The 15752-nt window shown below is 37.3% G+C and overlaps 1 protein-coding gene across 5 annotated transcripts; it reads right to left on the reverse strand.

Moving 5' to 3' along the window:
• Positions 1 to 909: 909 nt before the first annotated feature.
• Positions 910 to 14167, reverse strand: LOC115756919 (ATP-dependent DNA helicase Q-like 4A). Of its 5 annotated transcripts, none has more exons than XR_007198540.1 (27): positions 14037 to 14167; positions 13755 to 13825; positions 13204 to 13362; positions 12406 to 12463; positions 11731 to 12153; positions 11112 to 11282; positions 10894 to 11024; positions 10342 to 10717; positions 10137 to 10268; positions 9769 to 9855; positions 9537 to 9664; positions 8742 to 8862; positions 8506 to 8657; positions 8303 to 8438; positions 6361 to 6484; positions 6213 to 6283; positions 5996 to 6064; positions 5564 to 5692; positions 5309 to 5467; positions 5122 to 5202; positions 4874 to 5035; positions 4676 to 4731; positions 2423 to 2552; positions 2220 to 2314; positions 2036 to 2113; positions 1323 to 1963; positions 910 to 1235 (listed from the first exon to the last, which is right to left on the reverse strand). XR_007198540.1 is itself a non-coding variant. In XM_030696899.2 (26 exons), exons 2-26 carry the CDS (start codon positions 13763 to 13765, stop codon positions 1585 to 1587), a joined length of 3615 nt encoding a protein of 1204 aa, XP_030552759.2. In that variant the 5' UTR covers positions 13766 to 13825; positions 14037 to 14167; the 3' UTR covers positions 910 to 1584. The 5 variants fall into 5 exon arrangements, 2 of the variants coding, with proteins under 2 accessions (XP_030552759.2, XP_030552758.2); XR_007198538.1 differs by having other exon boundaries at positions 910 to 1240; XR_007198539.1 differs by having other exon boundaries at positions 910 to 1251.
• Between the last annotated feature and the right edge of the window lie 1585 nt (positions 14168 to 15752).

Here is a 15752-nt window from a genome sequence, read left to right on the forward strand (position 1 = left end):
GAGAATATCTGATCTGCATTGCATTTGCTTTATTGCAAAGCAGAATTATCCCATCAGGTGGACAGATTCCTCTCACCTTTTACAAGAGGAAGGCGATAATGATTCTCCTTGTTTGCTCAGACAACACATCTTTTTATATTCTTCTTTTGATTAAGATGATGATTTTTTAATCCTTTGTTTTCACTAGTTTGGATGTTCCCATTTTCTTTTTTTTTTCTTTCAAGGACCGTTTTGTGGTTTGACCACAGCTTTGCTTTTAATGGCCAACATCTTCGCTGGCTTGTCATTCACCAACCTTGTACGTCAAAGGGATCCCTATTATTCTCTGGTGTGTAACAACATCATCAGATTGCTCAATCTGTTGAGACAACAGGGTTGTTCAGCCTTCCACCAATATCTTTTGCGGTTGTTGTAGGCTTAGGTTTCATCTAATTTTAAACGCTCAGTCAACCTGGTCTTTATTGACAGTCAACTGGTAGCTTGTAATTAAAAAAAAAAAAAAACAAGAGAGAGAGAGAGAGAGAGAGAGTTGTCATAATAACTCTTGTTGCTTCAAGCTCAATAGTCACATGTGCTTGTTTCAGCATATGCAATCCTAGCCGAGATGCGACCCCGAATCCTATCATTTTTCGCACTAGCAAGTTCCATTTCCGCCTGCTAAGTTCTAACAAGAGCTAAATAAACTGGTTCAACATTAAAAAGTAGTGGAGATTATACAAAGTAACTCTTAAAAAGTCCAATCAACTCGTCTTCAGTGAGCTCACCTATGAAAGCAACTTCTTGAATAGACCTTAGACCAGCTAAGCCGACAGTAGTTAAGTTAGTTTATGACATGACTGATCCAAAGGACCCCGTAAATTAATAGGTAGAATGATGATGATTCCCATGACAACGATAAGCCGAGTTTTGACTATTTCGTGATCCAGGCATATACAACCATGCTCAATATCACCAAGCATTCTATCAGTCACCCTAGCATGTTCAAATTTGACACTACATATGAGTTCACCATCCATTGTATTACAAAAACCAATCAAATATATACATACTATTAACTAAGAAAAGTTCAATACGCTCTGTGAGTCAGCCAATACAAACAGAAGAATTGTTTAAACCTGCCTGAACTCCCATGCTGCACATTCTCCATCTTCAAACCGCTCCGTTTTTCATTGGAGGAAAACTGTCAAGTTAGCACACAGAAAGGCCCAGTCGTCTCCACCACCACTGACCTCAACCTGACCTGTTGATGCACTGTAACAAAAGTCAATAAATGCACACATTCAAAAATTACACCATTTTGTGGGTATCGTTCAGTATTTGACCTATCTAAAGAGCAACTTCATTTCCTCCAAATGATTACAACCGTCATGAGGTTTCTCTGAGATTGCCGCAAACTTAGATTGAAGTAGACTAGCCAAGATAAGGCACCAAAACTTGCTTCCACTAGCAAATCATATTACAATTACCCTTATATTACAACAGAAACTATTGATCCGAACAGCCCATATCTCAAAGCTGCACTAAACATCTGAATTTTCCTCTTTCAACTCATAATCTTAAGAGCTTTTATCAGTGTCGAAACTCTCAGGACTTTGACCATGAAGGCAGCATTCTTCCAGCACTGTTAACGTTTGACACATCAACATCGACATTAAAGTCAGAATCCTCAAAATCCAAATCATCGATATATGCAATGTCATCGCCTGGCTCCTTGACATCTTGATTATTGTAATTTTGGGCCTCCATTATCGTGGCTCTTTTCTTAGAGCGGCCAGTGCTTCTTGTGAAGTCATCATCCTCTTCGCAATTGGGTTTTGTGCCTCCATTTGCCTCTCTTCTCCGTTTCATGGAATCCACACTATCATTGCTACTGCTGCTGTTTCTATTATCTGTTCCCTGGTATTCCCTAATGGTGGTTTCTATGGTTTCTAGCAACCGATCTCCATACTTGGTTACCTTTGCCCTGCACAGAAACATAAGGGTTAATTATCTGCTATTAGTGGAGCATGTGAGATAAAGTCTCCTCATAACTTACTTGCCAATGCCATTGATTTCAAGCAGTTCTTCCTTTGTTCTGGGAACTCTTTTGCTGATATGCTGAAGGGTAGCATTGCTGTCCAGGACCCAAAAAGAAAAAAGGGAGGGCTCGATGAATATTCACTTAATAGGACCACGAAACAAACAATTTCAGAATTAACTCATGAATAAGATGAGCTCACCCAAATATGTGATATGCCATGACCCCATCCCCAGCTTCCTTAACAAGAATAGTCCGAAGCATACGCAACGAAGTGTATAATTTGGCTGACAGGATCTGAAATACAAGAAGTTCCACAAGTGGTCAAGAGAGATAAGCAACCTCATCTTGTTCTTAGGAGAATGGACAACCCATAGACATGTGCCTATGCATATATTCCCATACCAGATCTCCTTGAGCTTGAGGTTGAGCAGGACTGTCTACTTGAGGACTTAATTTCCCAGACGTCAACAATGCTTTGGCAGGAGTCACATCAGATTTGCCGGACTTAGACATCTTTGCCAAGGAAGGAAATCTGCAAAATACAGTGGCACTACAGTCAAGCAGAAGTTGCTTTGCTATATTTTCCTCGAATGTAACACATTAAAAGACACAGACATCAACTTCTCAAAAAAGATCAAACAAATATTATGGATGGTGGCATACCGTGGCTAAATCTCCTAAGATATATAGCTACTCAAAAGACTTGAGCGCAAACCTCCCAGCAGTCATTTCATAGGTTTGTTATGGGACAAGTATGACCAATATTAGCAACAATACGTTTGACAACACAGAGGGATCCAACCTTGCCTGAGTGATTCTAAAGCTTCAAGTTCTTTTCTTGAAAAGGTACCAAGGTGTACTGCCTGATACAGAACAGCTTCCAGTAGAAGCCACCCATATTCAAAATTATGCACAATTCTAACATTTTCAACAAATTTGATGTATTTGACCACAAAAAAAAAAAAATGATGTATGAAACTGAATTTTCCTGCTATACCAAAAGTGAAGAGTGTACAACTGATTATACTTTAAAGAACCCAAGAGGATTCAACTCTTCTGAAATGCCCTTTTGTTTCTCTCTCCTATTAAGCCAAAAGCCTAGAAGAGGAATCATCAGTTTCTTTCAACACGCAAAGCTCCAAACCCACAGTTAGTGTCGCACCACGCTTGTGTCAGCAAATTTACTCCTACAATTTCAAAAATTGTAGCCAAATCTTTCTAATCCTAAAGCTTTAAGTTCTGTCACGCAATAAACCATATCATCTGTTTGCATCTACTGATAGATCAAACAGGTTGAATATATCATTCGACCATGTGTCAATGAAAAAGGTGTCAACTACTGCTAATTTGACCTCAGAAACCAGTTACCATCTGCAAGAGTCATGTAGGACTTACAATCTAATAGCATGAAAGGAGTCAGTCAGGATAAAAGAGCAGCAACAACAGCTGCAGGCCAACCACAACAAATTGTTTTCTCAGGAAGGGGAATCGATCACATCGATACTCCATGCCGCTGCTCTATTAAGCACCATTTTTTCTCTAAGATTATGAACCCGAGATTTTTTAGACCTTTCGTAAGCATAAGATCACATTTTGTACTTGGAACAATTCTTGAAACGATAAACCGCATTAAATAGGTATTTCAGATCTAAATTACAATGGAAGCGAACTCCAAATTTCTCATGGATATATCAATTTCTCCCAGTTTTCCTTCAAATTCCCAGCTATCCCGAAAGCTCCTTCTCTTGAATGCGCATATGCATTAATTTTCCGATATGAGTCAGCATGTACGTTCTAGTCATAAATATGTTGCAACAATTACTTTGCTGGAATAGAGATTGCATCCTCCAAAAAATGCCACTTAATAAGACAGCTATGATGGATATGAAATTAAGGAACTAAACTCATTGCAACCAGTGACTTAGAGAGAGAGCGCAATAATGTGAGGGGCATTCGGGGAAAGGAAAGACCTTGGACTAGATGCAAAAGTGAAACACTAAAGGTTGTGGATGAGACAATAATCAGAATCTACCATAAAAATTTACAGCAAATCTTGTTGGCCACTAGTGGTTAGAATAGTGGGGTCATTACAATAGATAACAGCAAATAAACACCCTCGGAAGTGCTTTTTCATTTTTTTTTTTTTTGCCAAACACCCTTCAAAGTCCATGACCATACCAAATACCTATAATAAATTGTTGCTTCGATAATTAAGTCCTTAGTAGACCCACAAGATGCTTGCAACCAATATACATTGATTGTCATTGAAGGCTAGAAAAGGTTATTTTGAAATATCTTTTTTTTAATTTAAAAAAAAAAAAAAGGCGAGGCCAAAACTCCACAAAAGTTGAGTAAAACATATATGAATGTCGTGTTAATTTCAATAGAGATGAGAAGCTTCAGATGTAGTGTTTCCTTTCTGTCTCTAAGACATGAGTGCTATTCAAGCTAAAATTATGGAACAAAAAAGTTCCTAACAAATCAATTCAACGCCCTGTCAGAGTAGAATAGCAGATACATAAGAGGGCACATGGTTAATAAGCACCATGAGATGCTGCTGATAAATTTTCGACACTGAAAACAGAAAATTTCTTGGTTCAATGAAGGGATGCCCATATAATCACCAACTAAAGAACAGCAAAATAAATGACAAACCTCAGTATGATAGATTGTCTCCCAGAGCAAAGATTGTAAGCCTTGGATTCATTCACCTGAACAGAGATCAACAAAGGAACATAGTTTCTTGTCTCAAAGCGAAAAGCAAGCATCCAAAAGGAGGGAGGAAAATTTTCTTCTCAACTAAATGATTAATAATGAATTTCGTGGCCACAGAGTCATAGGAGTGATATTTACCTTCAGTATTGATGACAAAGATCCATAAAGGTCACTTTTCCTAACATCTTCAACCAGTAAATCTTCAGTAACAAGATGCCGTAGCACACGGGAAGCTTCTCCCTTTGATAGATGTTTCCCAGCTCCATGCAAATTCAACTTTTCATGCCGATGCTTTTTGACCTGATTTAACACTCTTAATTTAAGAATCAAGTGGACAAAGAACAGGATGATCAAAGGAAAACATCTAAGTTACTTTCTCAACATACATATTGACTCAAAGAACCCCTGTAAACTTCTAATAGATGAGCTGAAGAAAACTGCTGCCCTGTTAACTTCACCAACTCAACCTACACAACAGTAATTCCCCATTCGAATATGAGCAATACAAAAATCTTAGGTCGTAAGAGATTAGAGCAACAGTAACTGAAAAAGACAAATAGTAAGCATTCAAACCAATTGCTTTGCAATCTCAGTCACATCCTTCTCAACAAAACTTTTGATCTTGAGGCAATTGTCGCACGTATTTCTGCAATTATTGGAATCAAATTTTTCTCCAAAATGAACAAGCTGCAGGAGACGTCGACAGTCGACATCATTCTCACAGTAACTGACCTGAAACAATTGCATGACTTTCAGAACATCTTTAGTAATTGGAACTTTAGAAAGCATAATTTTTTTCAGAAAGCATCATTTGAATCAGTACAATACCATGCGCAGCAGATTGTCAGTATTCGTTTCAAGTATCCTTCCTGAATTCGCCATATTGATACAGTTATAACCATTTGAGAATGGATTTTGCTCTGCTACTCCTTGGCTAATCATATGCTTTACACGTATCTGTCCAAGCAAAATATAGAACACATAAAAGTTCTGTTATTATTCCCTGACGTGCCTTAATGTACCAAAGAGGTTATGCAAAAAGAAATGGTCAAAGCAATTTGAAGTTTTATGTACTTCAAAAAAAGAACTTCACAACATTAACCAACTTTCTAAGTTGCAAAAACGAGCATGAACAAGAAAAGTACGTATGATAAAGTCTTGAGAGTTCTAATTTACATAAACATGCTAAAAGATGTAGGAGAAGGAAAAGGAATTGAAGTGCATAATTTCGAAGAAGTATTGCTGTATCAGCGTACTTACATAATCACTGTAACTGTAGTACAACACGCAAGACGAACGCTGACCATCTCGTCCAGCACGACCACATTCCTGTGATATGGCCAATATCCAGAAATATCACCATGTCACAAGCTAAACCCAAACCATATAATCACACAGTTATTTTATTAATGTTCAGCAATTGAAACTTCCAGCACTCAAATGCTTGAGAAAAGCATCATCATGTTTCATAATGTACCTGGTGATAACCTTCAATTGATTTAGGGAGAGAATGATGAATTACAAAGCGAACATCTGGCTTGTTGATACCTACAAGGTACATTGTCCATAGTCAAAATGCTATCGCATTTGGTTACTACAATCACAACTGGTTAGAAAAGAGATACCCATTCCAAATGCCACTGTGGCACAGATGATATTGATCTCATCTTTGCTCCACTGCTTTTGGACAAATGCTCGTTGAGCAGAATCCATGCTCCCATGGTAAAATGCTGCTTTATGTCCATATTCCTGACAAACATATGCATTCTTTTAACAAATTCTGAACAACTAAAGGATCTCTCGCGTGTTAGCTTTTATTCGAGCAATTTATCTAACAAAAGAAAGGAATGTATAAGAAATCTGCTTTGCCGGTGCAACCCTGTGAATATAGGAAATTAAGAAACATTTATTGAAGAATTTGAAATGTCATTTGTGTACTTGAAAAACAGAGAGAACAAATTATGGAGCTGGAAGCATTTAGTGGAAGGGTAAGTGAACCACAACATCTAGAGAGGAATGATATGATAAATAATTGCTGCATAGCATGTGTAATATCCGAAAAAGCAAGATGTAATCTTCCATGAATTCATGGGACAAATAAGGAAAATTCATAAAAGATATGAAAACTAATAGAGTATTTAAATATTAAATCATGTCTTCATCTAACAGCTTAAGTTTTTAAAACAATTGACAGTGGTCCCACAAATCTCACATGGTATTAGAGCAAGAGGTCCTGATTTCAAATCTTTCCAGGCCTCATTTGCCTCCCAAGTTAAATATGCCCACACTTAGTACTAGGCAAAAAGACCGGACTAAGTGTGAGGGGAGGGAAAGAGTACTTAAATATTAAATCGCGGCTTCATCTAACAGCTTAAACTTTTAGAACAGTTGGCAGTGGTCAAGCATCAACAATGGAATAAAATTAGCATACGTTCAGCTGCAGCATGGAGCTATCTTATGTACACAGACAAAGCATATTCAGATATACTCGAGAAAATAAACTCCAACACATGTTTGCATGTACATGAGCACGCAGGCACATACACACAAGTAAACAACTGAACATGAATCCAATGCATGTGGTGGAGACACATAGATAAGGAGAGAAAATCTACATGCAATGTATGCAATGCCCCCACAGTACATACAGAGCTTCAAGAGTCCTACACTCGCCAAAAGAGAGAAAATCTACATGGGCTTGGTTGAGCAGAAAAAGATAGTCAAATCAGACTTGCATGGAAAGTGAACGTTTTTGGATAAAAGGGACAGTGAGAGGGGGGTTTCAAGAAAGGAGAAGGATACAGTTTCATTAACAATTCGGAAATAATCATACTTAAACAGACTCAATGAGTGACAGTAGGAAAGCTCGGGATTGTTTTTCAACCTTCGAAAATAAATAGTCCTCTCTATTTGCCTTTCATCCGTTGGGAATAAATAGTCCTCTTTATGAAATAAAAAGTTAAAATATGGGAAGCTAAATGGTATGTACTACATAATCAATCTAGTAAGCACTACTCAACAACCAAAACTTGTGATTAGATCCAAAGTGTCATCTTTTTTAGGCAAGAAGTAACTTTCACAAAGTTAACTCTATCCAATCACAACAAGTGATCATGGCATGTGATCATATGTAGATGTAGTTAAGCCAAATTTCAATCAAGGGAACCACCATCTAGATGAGTCCGAATTACATCAATTTAAGTCAAAATCAAAATTCATAATAACAACATCAATTCATATCAATATCAAGCATGAAAGTTTAAACCCTCATGTCTAATATTTCATTCAAAAGGATGTGATAAATTGTGTTGTTACCATGCTAAACATAATGCTGTCAAAGGTTTCAGTGGTAAGTCAGTAGTTTCATGTAAGGTGTAGTACTGAACTCTCATGCCAGATAATTCCAACCAGTTGGAGGTTATGTTCTAGCCTCACCAACAAGTCTTTAGTTCAACAAATTTAGAAACTTGATATTTGAAAAAAAATCAAAGCAGTCTCCACGTGAATATCATCATACACGATCAAACTACTTAAATATGGTTGCAAACATCATCAAACAGGACCAACCTGCAGCTTTTCGGCAACCTTCTCGCAGTCCATTCTTGAAAGACAATAAATTATCCCGCATTCATCAAAATGATTTTCTTTTATGAATTTGTCAATGTCCTCCAGACACTTTTTTGTCTTTGGAATGACAACATACCTGAAAACTTCCACAATCAGCTAAACTTTCCACAGCAGAAAGATAAATGTCTCACGTAGATGCAAACCATAAGTTTGGACGATTAAAACTCTGCCGGAAAATAATGCAGTTGACAAGAGAAAGAGCTCGGACAACATCTTCTTTGACACTGGCTGTTGCAGTAGCAGTTAAAGCTAAAACTGGAGTGCTGGGGAACTTCTGCTTCAGAATACCAAGACCCTGCATAACATACAAGATGATTTTCGTGAAAGATGAAGCAGTATCGGTAGCATAAAACTCAAAAAAAAACTTTTACCTCCAGACCTGATAGTCGGGTCTAAAATCATGACCCCATTGGCTCACACAATGAGCTTCGTCGATGACAATCCTAGCAAGAAGTTCACGAGCATGTAAGCTTTCCAAATGCCGCAACAAAACGTCACTTCTGCATTCACAAAAGAGGCAAAAAGAGCTTGCTGAAATATTGGGAAGAATGTAACAGAATATGTTATTAACTACTTGGAGGATAAATGCTAAATATGCTTTTGAAAATTAAAAATAGTAGATATTCAAGTATTAGATGCTTTATTTAGATATTTCAAGAGAGACTCGTGTCAGACAACAAGCATCAAAGTATATTCCAGATGGTCAAGCTATTAGATGAGATCTCCTATAGAGATAAATGCATTAGCACTCCCCTAGGCTGGACTTTTCCTGAGATTTAGGGTGGAAGTTGATTATGACTGGGGAGGTAAAACAAGGGCCAGAGATATTCAAACTCTGGATCCCGCTCTAGTGCCATGTACAAATTCTGAGAGCACTTCCGACTTATCTTAAATATTTCTCTGCAACATGATTTATCTATTTAAAGATATGCGTTCAGCCTCCATCACCTACGTTGAATTAAGAGCCTTATCATACAAAATCGCAGCAGCACCATTAACGGATCTAATCCACCTACTGAGTGGTACGATTTTATGACTTTTCTATTTGTCTCGAGTTATCCAGTAACTTTTAAGGTTTTTAAATCTAAATATGCCAGAAGCTGCCTCTTAGCTATGCTAGAGGAGTTTGAAACCCAATTTTGCTTGCATCATTTGTGAGTGGAATGACACTCACTTGGCAACCTTCTCAGGCGTGACATATAGGAGCTTGAATTTGCAATAATCAGAATTGAGTTCTCGAAGGATCTCCTGCTGTTCACTCCAGTCCATGTTAGCACTTAAGTAAGTAGCAGGTATATTAGCCTACAAGAGAAGAGTACAGGAGAGCATTAGAGAAACAGCCCCTAAAAAACAGGATAAATGAAGCTATATAATGTAGATAAAAACATGGCAATCCAACAAGTTACCTGCAACAAATGCATTATTTGATCTTGAATAAGTGAAACGAGGGGTGAGATAACTAATGTCACCCCTGGACATATTAGAGCTGGAAGCTGTTAGGGGAAAAAAAACAGAGTTGTAATGTACAAGCTTTGAAAAACTTGACCTAATGGAATCACAAGCCATCACACATTCCAAACCATGCACATCAAAACAGGAAGGTTTTGTACCAAAGTTACATGGATAATGGGACTAAAACAGCGTATTGAGAGAATGTCAAGTAGCTCCATTTTTTCTATGGAACTTAAGGGCAAATGAAGAAAAAGAAGCACTTATTTTACTAAAGTAATTTTGCAAGAACACAAACAAATACCAACCTTAGAACTTAATTTACCTGGTATGTCAAGCTTTTTCCACCTCCAGTCGGCATTAAAACAAAAACATCACATCTACTCATGGTGGCATTTATGATTTCGCGTTGGTTTGGGCGGAAAGAATGGTTCCCAAATACTTTTTTGTTATGATCCTGGCAGTAAAGTTAGTAAGCAACAAGAAGTACAAGATATGTAAATAAAAGCTAAGTATTATGTGGGCAACACCTCCAAGCTTTTTGTCCATGGGAAGCTCCTACTGCTCCACTTCTTGTCAACTGAACCTTCAATATAATTAACTTCCACAGGCTTTTGAATGTACAAGTCTCTCTCCACAGGACCTGATGAAGCAGGAAACTTATCTGAAGTGAAAGAAACTGATGGCGAGTTCCATCTATCATAACTGCCAGGCTCATTGTGTGGTTGAACATGGGCTTCTAGTCTAAAAGGTTCTACCCTAGATCCAAATGATCGAGGTGTTTCATGTAGCAAAGACTTCGGAGGCGCTGCGGATGCAGAAAAATGAGACTGTCTTCTTTCCTCATCAACCGTAAGAGAGCGAAGATGATTCTCAAGCTGCTGAATTTGCCTATTGAGGTGTGACCTAACAAAAGTGTGCATGCATACAGCAATTAAAAGTTATTGCATCCTCTATTAAAGCTTTTTGCCAAAAAATCTATACAGAAACTGGAAATTATAACTAACACTTTATCATTTCCCCATTTTGCATGCATTAGATTTCAGGCAAAAAGGAATTTATGAAGAGACAGAAGAGCAAACCTATCACGACGAAGATTCTCCACCACTTCTGGAGTTAGTTCAGTCACATTGTCAAGGAGCTCGTTGGATATTGCAATTAAATTGTCCTTCATTTCCTGCAAATGATTTGCAGCGTCTGGGCAAAGGCCTAGCTGCATTCATTACAATATGAGCATATCAATCGCAGAAGAGAACAATACACAGCATCTTAATGGGACAAATGAAACTGGCCAACACACCTTTAACCCATGACTGCAATTCAAACGCAGCTCCTCAGGCAAACAACTTTCATCTTGTTGTAAACTATCCTTTTCCACATTTGGAGTTATGTGCGGAAGCTTATGGCTTGATGATTGAGGTGTTGAAGTAGATTGATAATGCTCCATTACAATCTGGTCGACATCAATACTCTGAAACCCACCTCAAATTGATGAAGTACCCGTACATGGCGAAGGCACTAAGATGAATGCTAATCGTAGAGATACCAAATAAATTAAAACTAAGACATAAAGTGTTTGATGGCAATTGTACTATGGTAAGAAGAGGGTTTATCAACTGACTGAACAAAAAAGAAAGCTTTTCAGATTTCTAACAATATCAGTGATCCAATCATGAACTATTAATCCAGCATTCCTTAAAGATCATATAGCTGAACTTTTATTCTTTCTGACAAGTACAGAGTCCAGACACACTGATCAATGAGATCTAAGCCTGCTTAGAGTCCAAATTAGACCGATCTACAGCCTTTAATCAATTCAAGTAACAAAACTGAAAAGTAATTATTATCAGAAGGAAAGGCTAGTGCTTTTCACAAAGTTTCAGTTTGATCAGCAGCTATCCATTTAAGGAGAAAATTACCTCTAGAATGTCATCGTCATCTAGCTCATCAGCCAAAACTCCCCCTGATGATTTCATATGTGCATTAGGCATGCTGTCTCTGTTTACTGCTGCTGCAGAAACATCACAATGTGTTTTATTCACCTCTAAAATGCCATTTCCACTTCGCCTAGCTCGACCTCCCCCTTCTGCAGCCTCATAATTGGCCAAAACAGCTGGATTTGACACGTAACTATTTGACAAATCAATCCTGGTAGTCAAGCCATTTAACTTCTTATTGCTTTTCCATGAATGACAATGATCATTGCTACTGGTTGAGTTCTTTAAGACAGTTCTGCTAACTTTATCAGAATGATCAGCATTATCATCCTTGACCGGCAAAGTCTTCCCAGGTGTTATGTACGTCCTAGAAGATATCTGAAGACTAGAAAGAGCAAGCCAAGCCTGCAAATTTAACATGCCAAGGTTGCCATGCGAATCAAAACGTCAAAATATCACAGATAGTTGCTTCCTTAGGAGAGCTAGAGTTAGATTTACAATTTACAATAATCAGTATAGCCATTGAAAACAATAGGATGCATAAAACTACTCTCGTGCACAAATTCTATTGCGGAGGTTCGCCCATTTTTAACGCAAATGGGAAACCGAAAGAAAACACAACTACCAAAAGCAGATAAATGTGCTTAACAAGTTTACCTTGTCAACTTGGTTACTGGGTAGTCGCTGAGGATTAATCATGGAGAAGACCATAGACCTAATGAAGAATGGATATAGTCATTAGAAGGCCAATATAGGTCAAACAGAGTGCATAAACATACAGCAAAGGTGCAGGGCCCTCACTAAGGCTGAGGCAACTGTACAGGGTTATCATATAAATCAGCCAAATAGCAATGTCCATGACAAACTGAGATGTGGATTCCAGTCTTTATCTTTCACATAAGAAACACGATGCCAATGTATGAAGTTGATAATGCTGAACTATATAAACTGTCTCCAAAAAAGTTTGTGCAGAGCACAGCAAATTTATACATTGCAAACAGTTCTAAGCATCTGGGATTTTCACCTATTACTTTTCTAGCTGAAGATACCATAGCCACCAAAAGACCTCAAAGTGTGTAAATCCTGTCACTTGGACCAGCAAAAAACAACTACATTAGGGAGAATCTGCAATCCTGACTGTCAATATTCCATTCTTAATCAAGAGTATGGGAAAAGAATTATTGTAGCTTATCTCCGTACACTGTCAGAGAGAATAGTAATTTGTTGACTTTGGATATTTGTGTGAAGTAGGACAACTTAACTTTGAATAGCTGTGACATCAGCAGCAAAAAGCTTCTTTTTTACCAAGTCATCACAACCACAAGAGGACTAAGTTTGTTCTACTAGCAAACAAGGACATGTTAGCATCAGGAGAATCTCTTGAATGATAGCCATGCAAATGTTTCAGTTGACTCGTCATTACTGTGCCACAGTAAACTGAGCTGTGATAAGTACCTCGAGCCCATTGATTCTTCAACGGGAGGCTTCTGGTTTGGTAATGAGTAGAGGAAATTCGAGCTCAGAAACTTAGATTGGTTGGAAAAATTATCGTGCGCATTCGCATGCTGCGACCAATTTACTTTCGGAAGCTCGTCGTCACCCAGCTCTCTTCGACTGAAGATTAAGAAAACCCAAGCACTAAAACTGTTAGAAAGAGTCAAAGTTGTTTTTTCATGTTTTCAATAAAATATCTAGTCATGTGTGTTGTCCTATTTGATAGGAAGTTTCTGTTACTAAAACTTAGTGGATCCTAGTTTTTAGGAATGGGTTGCAGCATGATGCTGTACATGGGTCAAGTTAGTTGCTATTTTTTTGGCTATTGTTAGCCTTTTCGTTGTAGTACAGTCTTTTATGGAGACTAGTTGATCATTGAATAAAGTAGAGTGCAGAAGCATTCATTCCCATAGGGTGCTCATCTCTCTCTTTTAACAAAAACACGCTTAAAAGAAAAACCCAGGAAACAATAAAACAGACAGAAACACCAGTTGAAGCGATGGGACTCTTACCGCGTTTGCATCTCATCGGTCAACAAACCCGCATTGCTCCCCCTACTCCCAGCACGCACTGCGAAGCGAAGCTGTCCCCAAAACCGAAACCTTCAGTGATTCATTTCACGACGAAGCGGAAAAATCGAGAGCAGAATCCCTAACAGGCTAATGATAACGAATCCGTCGGGAGGAATCGGAAACAAGACACGGATTTGAACCGCGAATCGAATGTTCCCCAGGTTCTTAATCGAAATTCACTGTTCACGCACAGTCAGAAATGACGGAGAGAGGGATTGATACCGAGACGAGGTAAGAGAAGAGACGGTCCCATGCTTCAATGGACGCCGATCGATGCTGCTCAAGAATCTTCAAGAGGTCGAGCGATTCGACTGGTTGCTCTCGAATTTCTGCACAGAGAGAGAGAGAGAGAGAGAGAGTCAAAGAGAGGAGAGTGGAAGGGACGATGGCGGGATTACTTCATTTCGTTCGGCTAATAGCGGCAATCCCAAATTTCAGCGACGGGCAAATTAAAAAAAATTGAAAAATTAAAAAGCAAAAAGAAAAATATTTTCAGTCTTTTCTTTGTATTTACGAAAAAGGGAAAAATTATTCGTCGTTGGCAAAAAAAAAAAAAAAAAGAAGAGCAATGCCAAATAAAAGGAATTTTTGTTTAGGCCTATCACGAAAAGGTCAAAAAAAAAATTGAAATTACTATGTATTACTTGGCAACTATCGATAAATAGCAGAGCTTTTCGTTTTATAAACCCGTTGAACATTATCGATCATCTATCTATGTGAATTCAAATATAACGGAATGAGCCTTTCGCTCTTCCAAAGAAAATTTTGACGGTCAAAAAATTAGTTTAGGGAAAATTTCAAAAGTGTATAGCTAGGAAATTTTTTTTTTTTTTTTGCGGCCAAAAAATTAGTTTTTGTGAATTTATCATAAGTACCAGTTTGGAGGTTTTTGTGGTAATAATCCTTCTAAAAATAATCGATTGTATCGCTTGAAATAATTAGTCAATAAAAATTTTATTTTCAACGATAATTTATGTTGAAACAATTTCATGGACGATAAAAGTATTTTTCTTTCATTTATTTTACCGTCAATTTACAGAGTTGGATGACATATAGCAATTAATAGGCATACCAATTTAGAGTTTTTACCCTCTATTTATCACTAGTGTAGCAGTTTAGAATTCTTTGTGGTATTAACCTAAATTAACGGAAACTAGTTAAGCGTAAATTTATCATATGTGTACCAATTTATGATTTTAGGTGTTCAAAAGATTAATTTAGGATAAATTTATCATATATATATATATATATATCAGTTTGAGGTTTTTATGGTCAAAAAATTAGTTTATGTTAAATTTGTCACAACTATACCAGTTTATAATTTTTCATGGTACTAACCCTTTAAAGTACCGGGTAGTATGGTTGTAATGTGGTATGTATCCCAAAAATAAATATATTAATATCACAATTGAATAATATAGAGAGGAAAATTGACTTTGGCATCTTTTATACGCAATACACCATAGATAGTACTGTTGCTCCAGTTCTCTTCAATACTACATAGAGTAAAATACAATATTTTATTAGATGTTACTTAATGGAATAATTATTATTCAAAACAATGACAAAAATTGAGTTGAATACAATAAACATTATCCATTTTGAATTATTTTGAATCTATGCACAAGGAAAATGAATTTATAGTATTCAATTACTTATCAAATAAGATTTTTTCACCGAAAAGATGAAATACTTTTAAAATATGGACAAATCGATATGACTTGATAAAAGTCGTGGATGGTCTTCTGTTGATTTTAGATGGGAAAATAAGTAAGAAGGATTTTAAAGTACGAAAGCTAGGACCAATAATTGATAGCGATAGAAATATCACAGGAAAAGTAAAATTGCTTAAAGACAAATGGTAGAAAACATGACGTCGAGGATATGCGGTCGAGGTCAACCACGCTAGGACACACGAGATCTAGGGTTTGGCCGACC

This window comes from Rhodamnia argentea, chromosome 5 (genome assembly GCF_020921035.1).
Source record: "Rhodamnia argentea isolate NSW1041297 chromosome 5, ASM2092103v1, whole genome shotgun sequence".
NCBI lineage: Eukaryota > Viridiplantae > Streptophyta > Magnoliopsida > Myrtales > Myrtaceae > Rhodamnia > Rhodamnia argentea.

Bases quoted from the DNA above. Each gene is read 5' to 3' on its own strand.
- LOC115756919 (XM_030696898.2), bottom strand. The intron at 12,464-13,203 runs GTACTTATCACA...ATTCTTCATTAG, and splicing joins GAAGAATCAATGGGCTCGAG to GTCTATGGTCTTCTCCATGA. The intron at 5,693-5,995 runs GTAAGTACGCTG...TTGCTTGGACAG, and splicing joins ACTACAGTTACAGTGATTAT to ATACGTGTAAAGCATATGAT.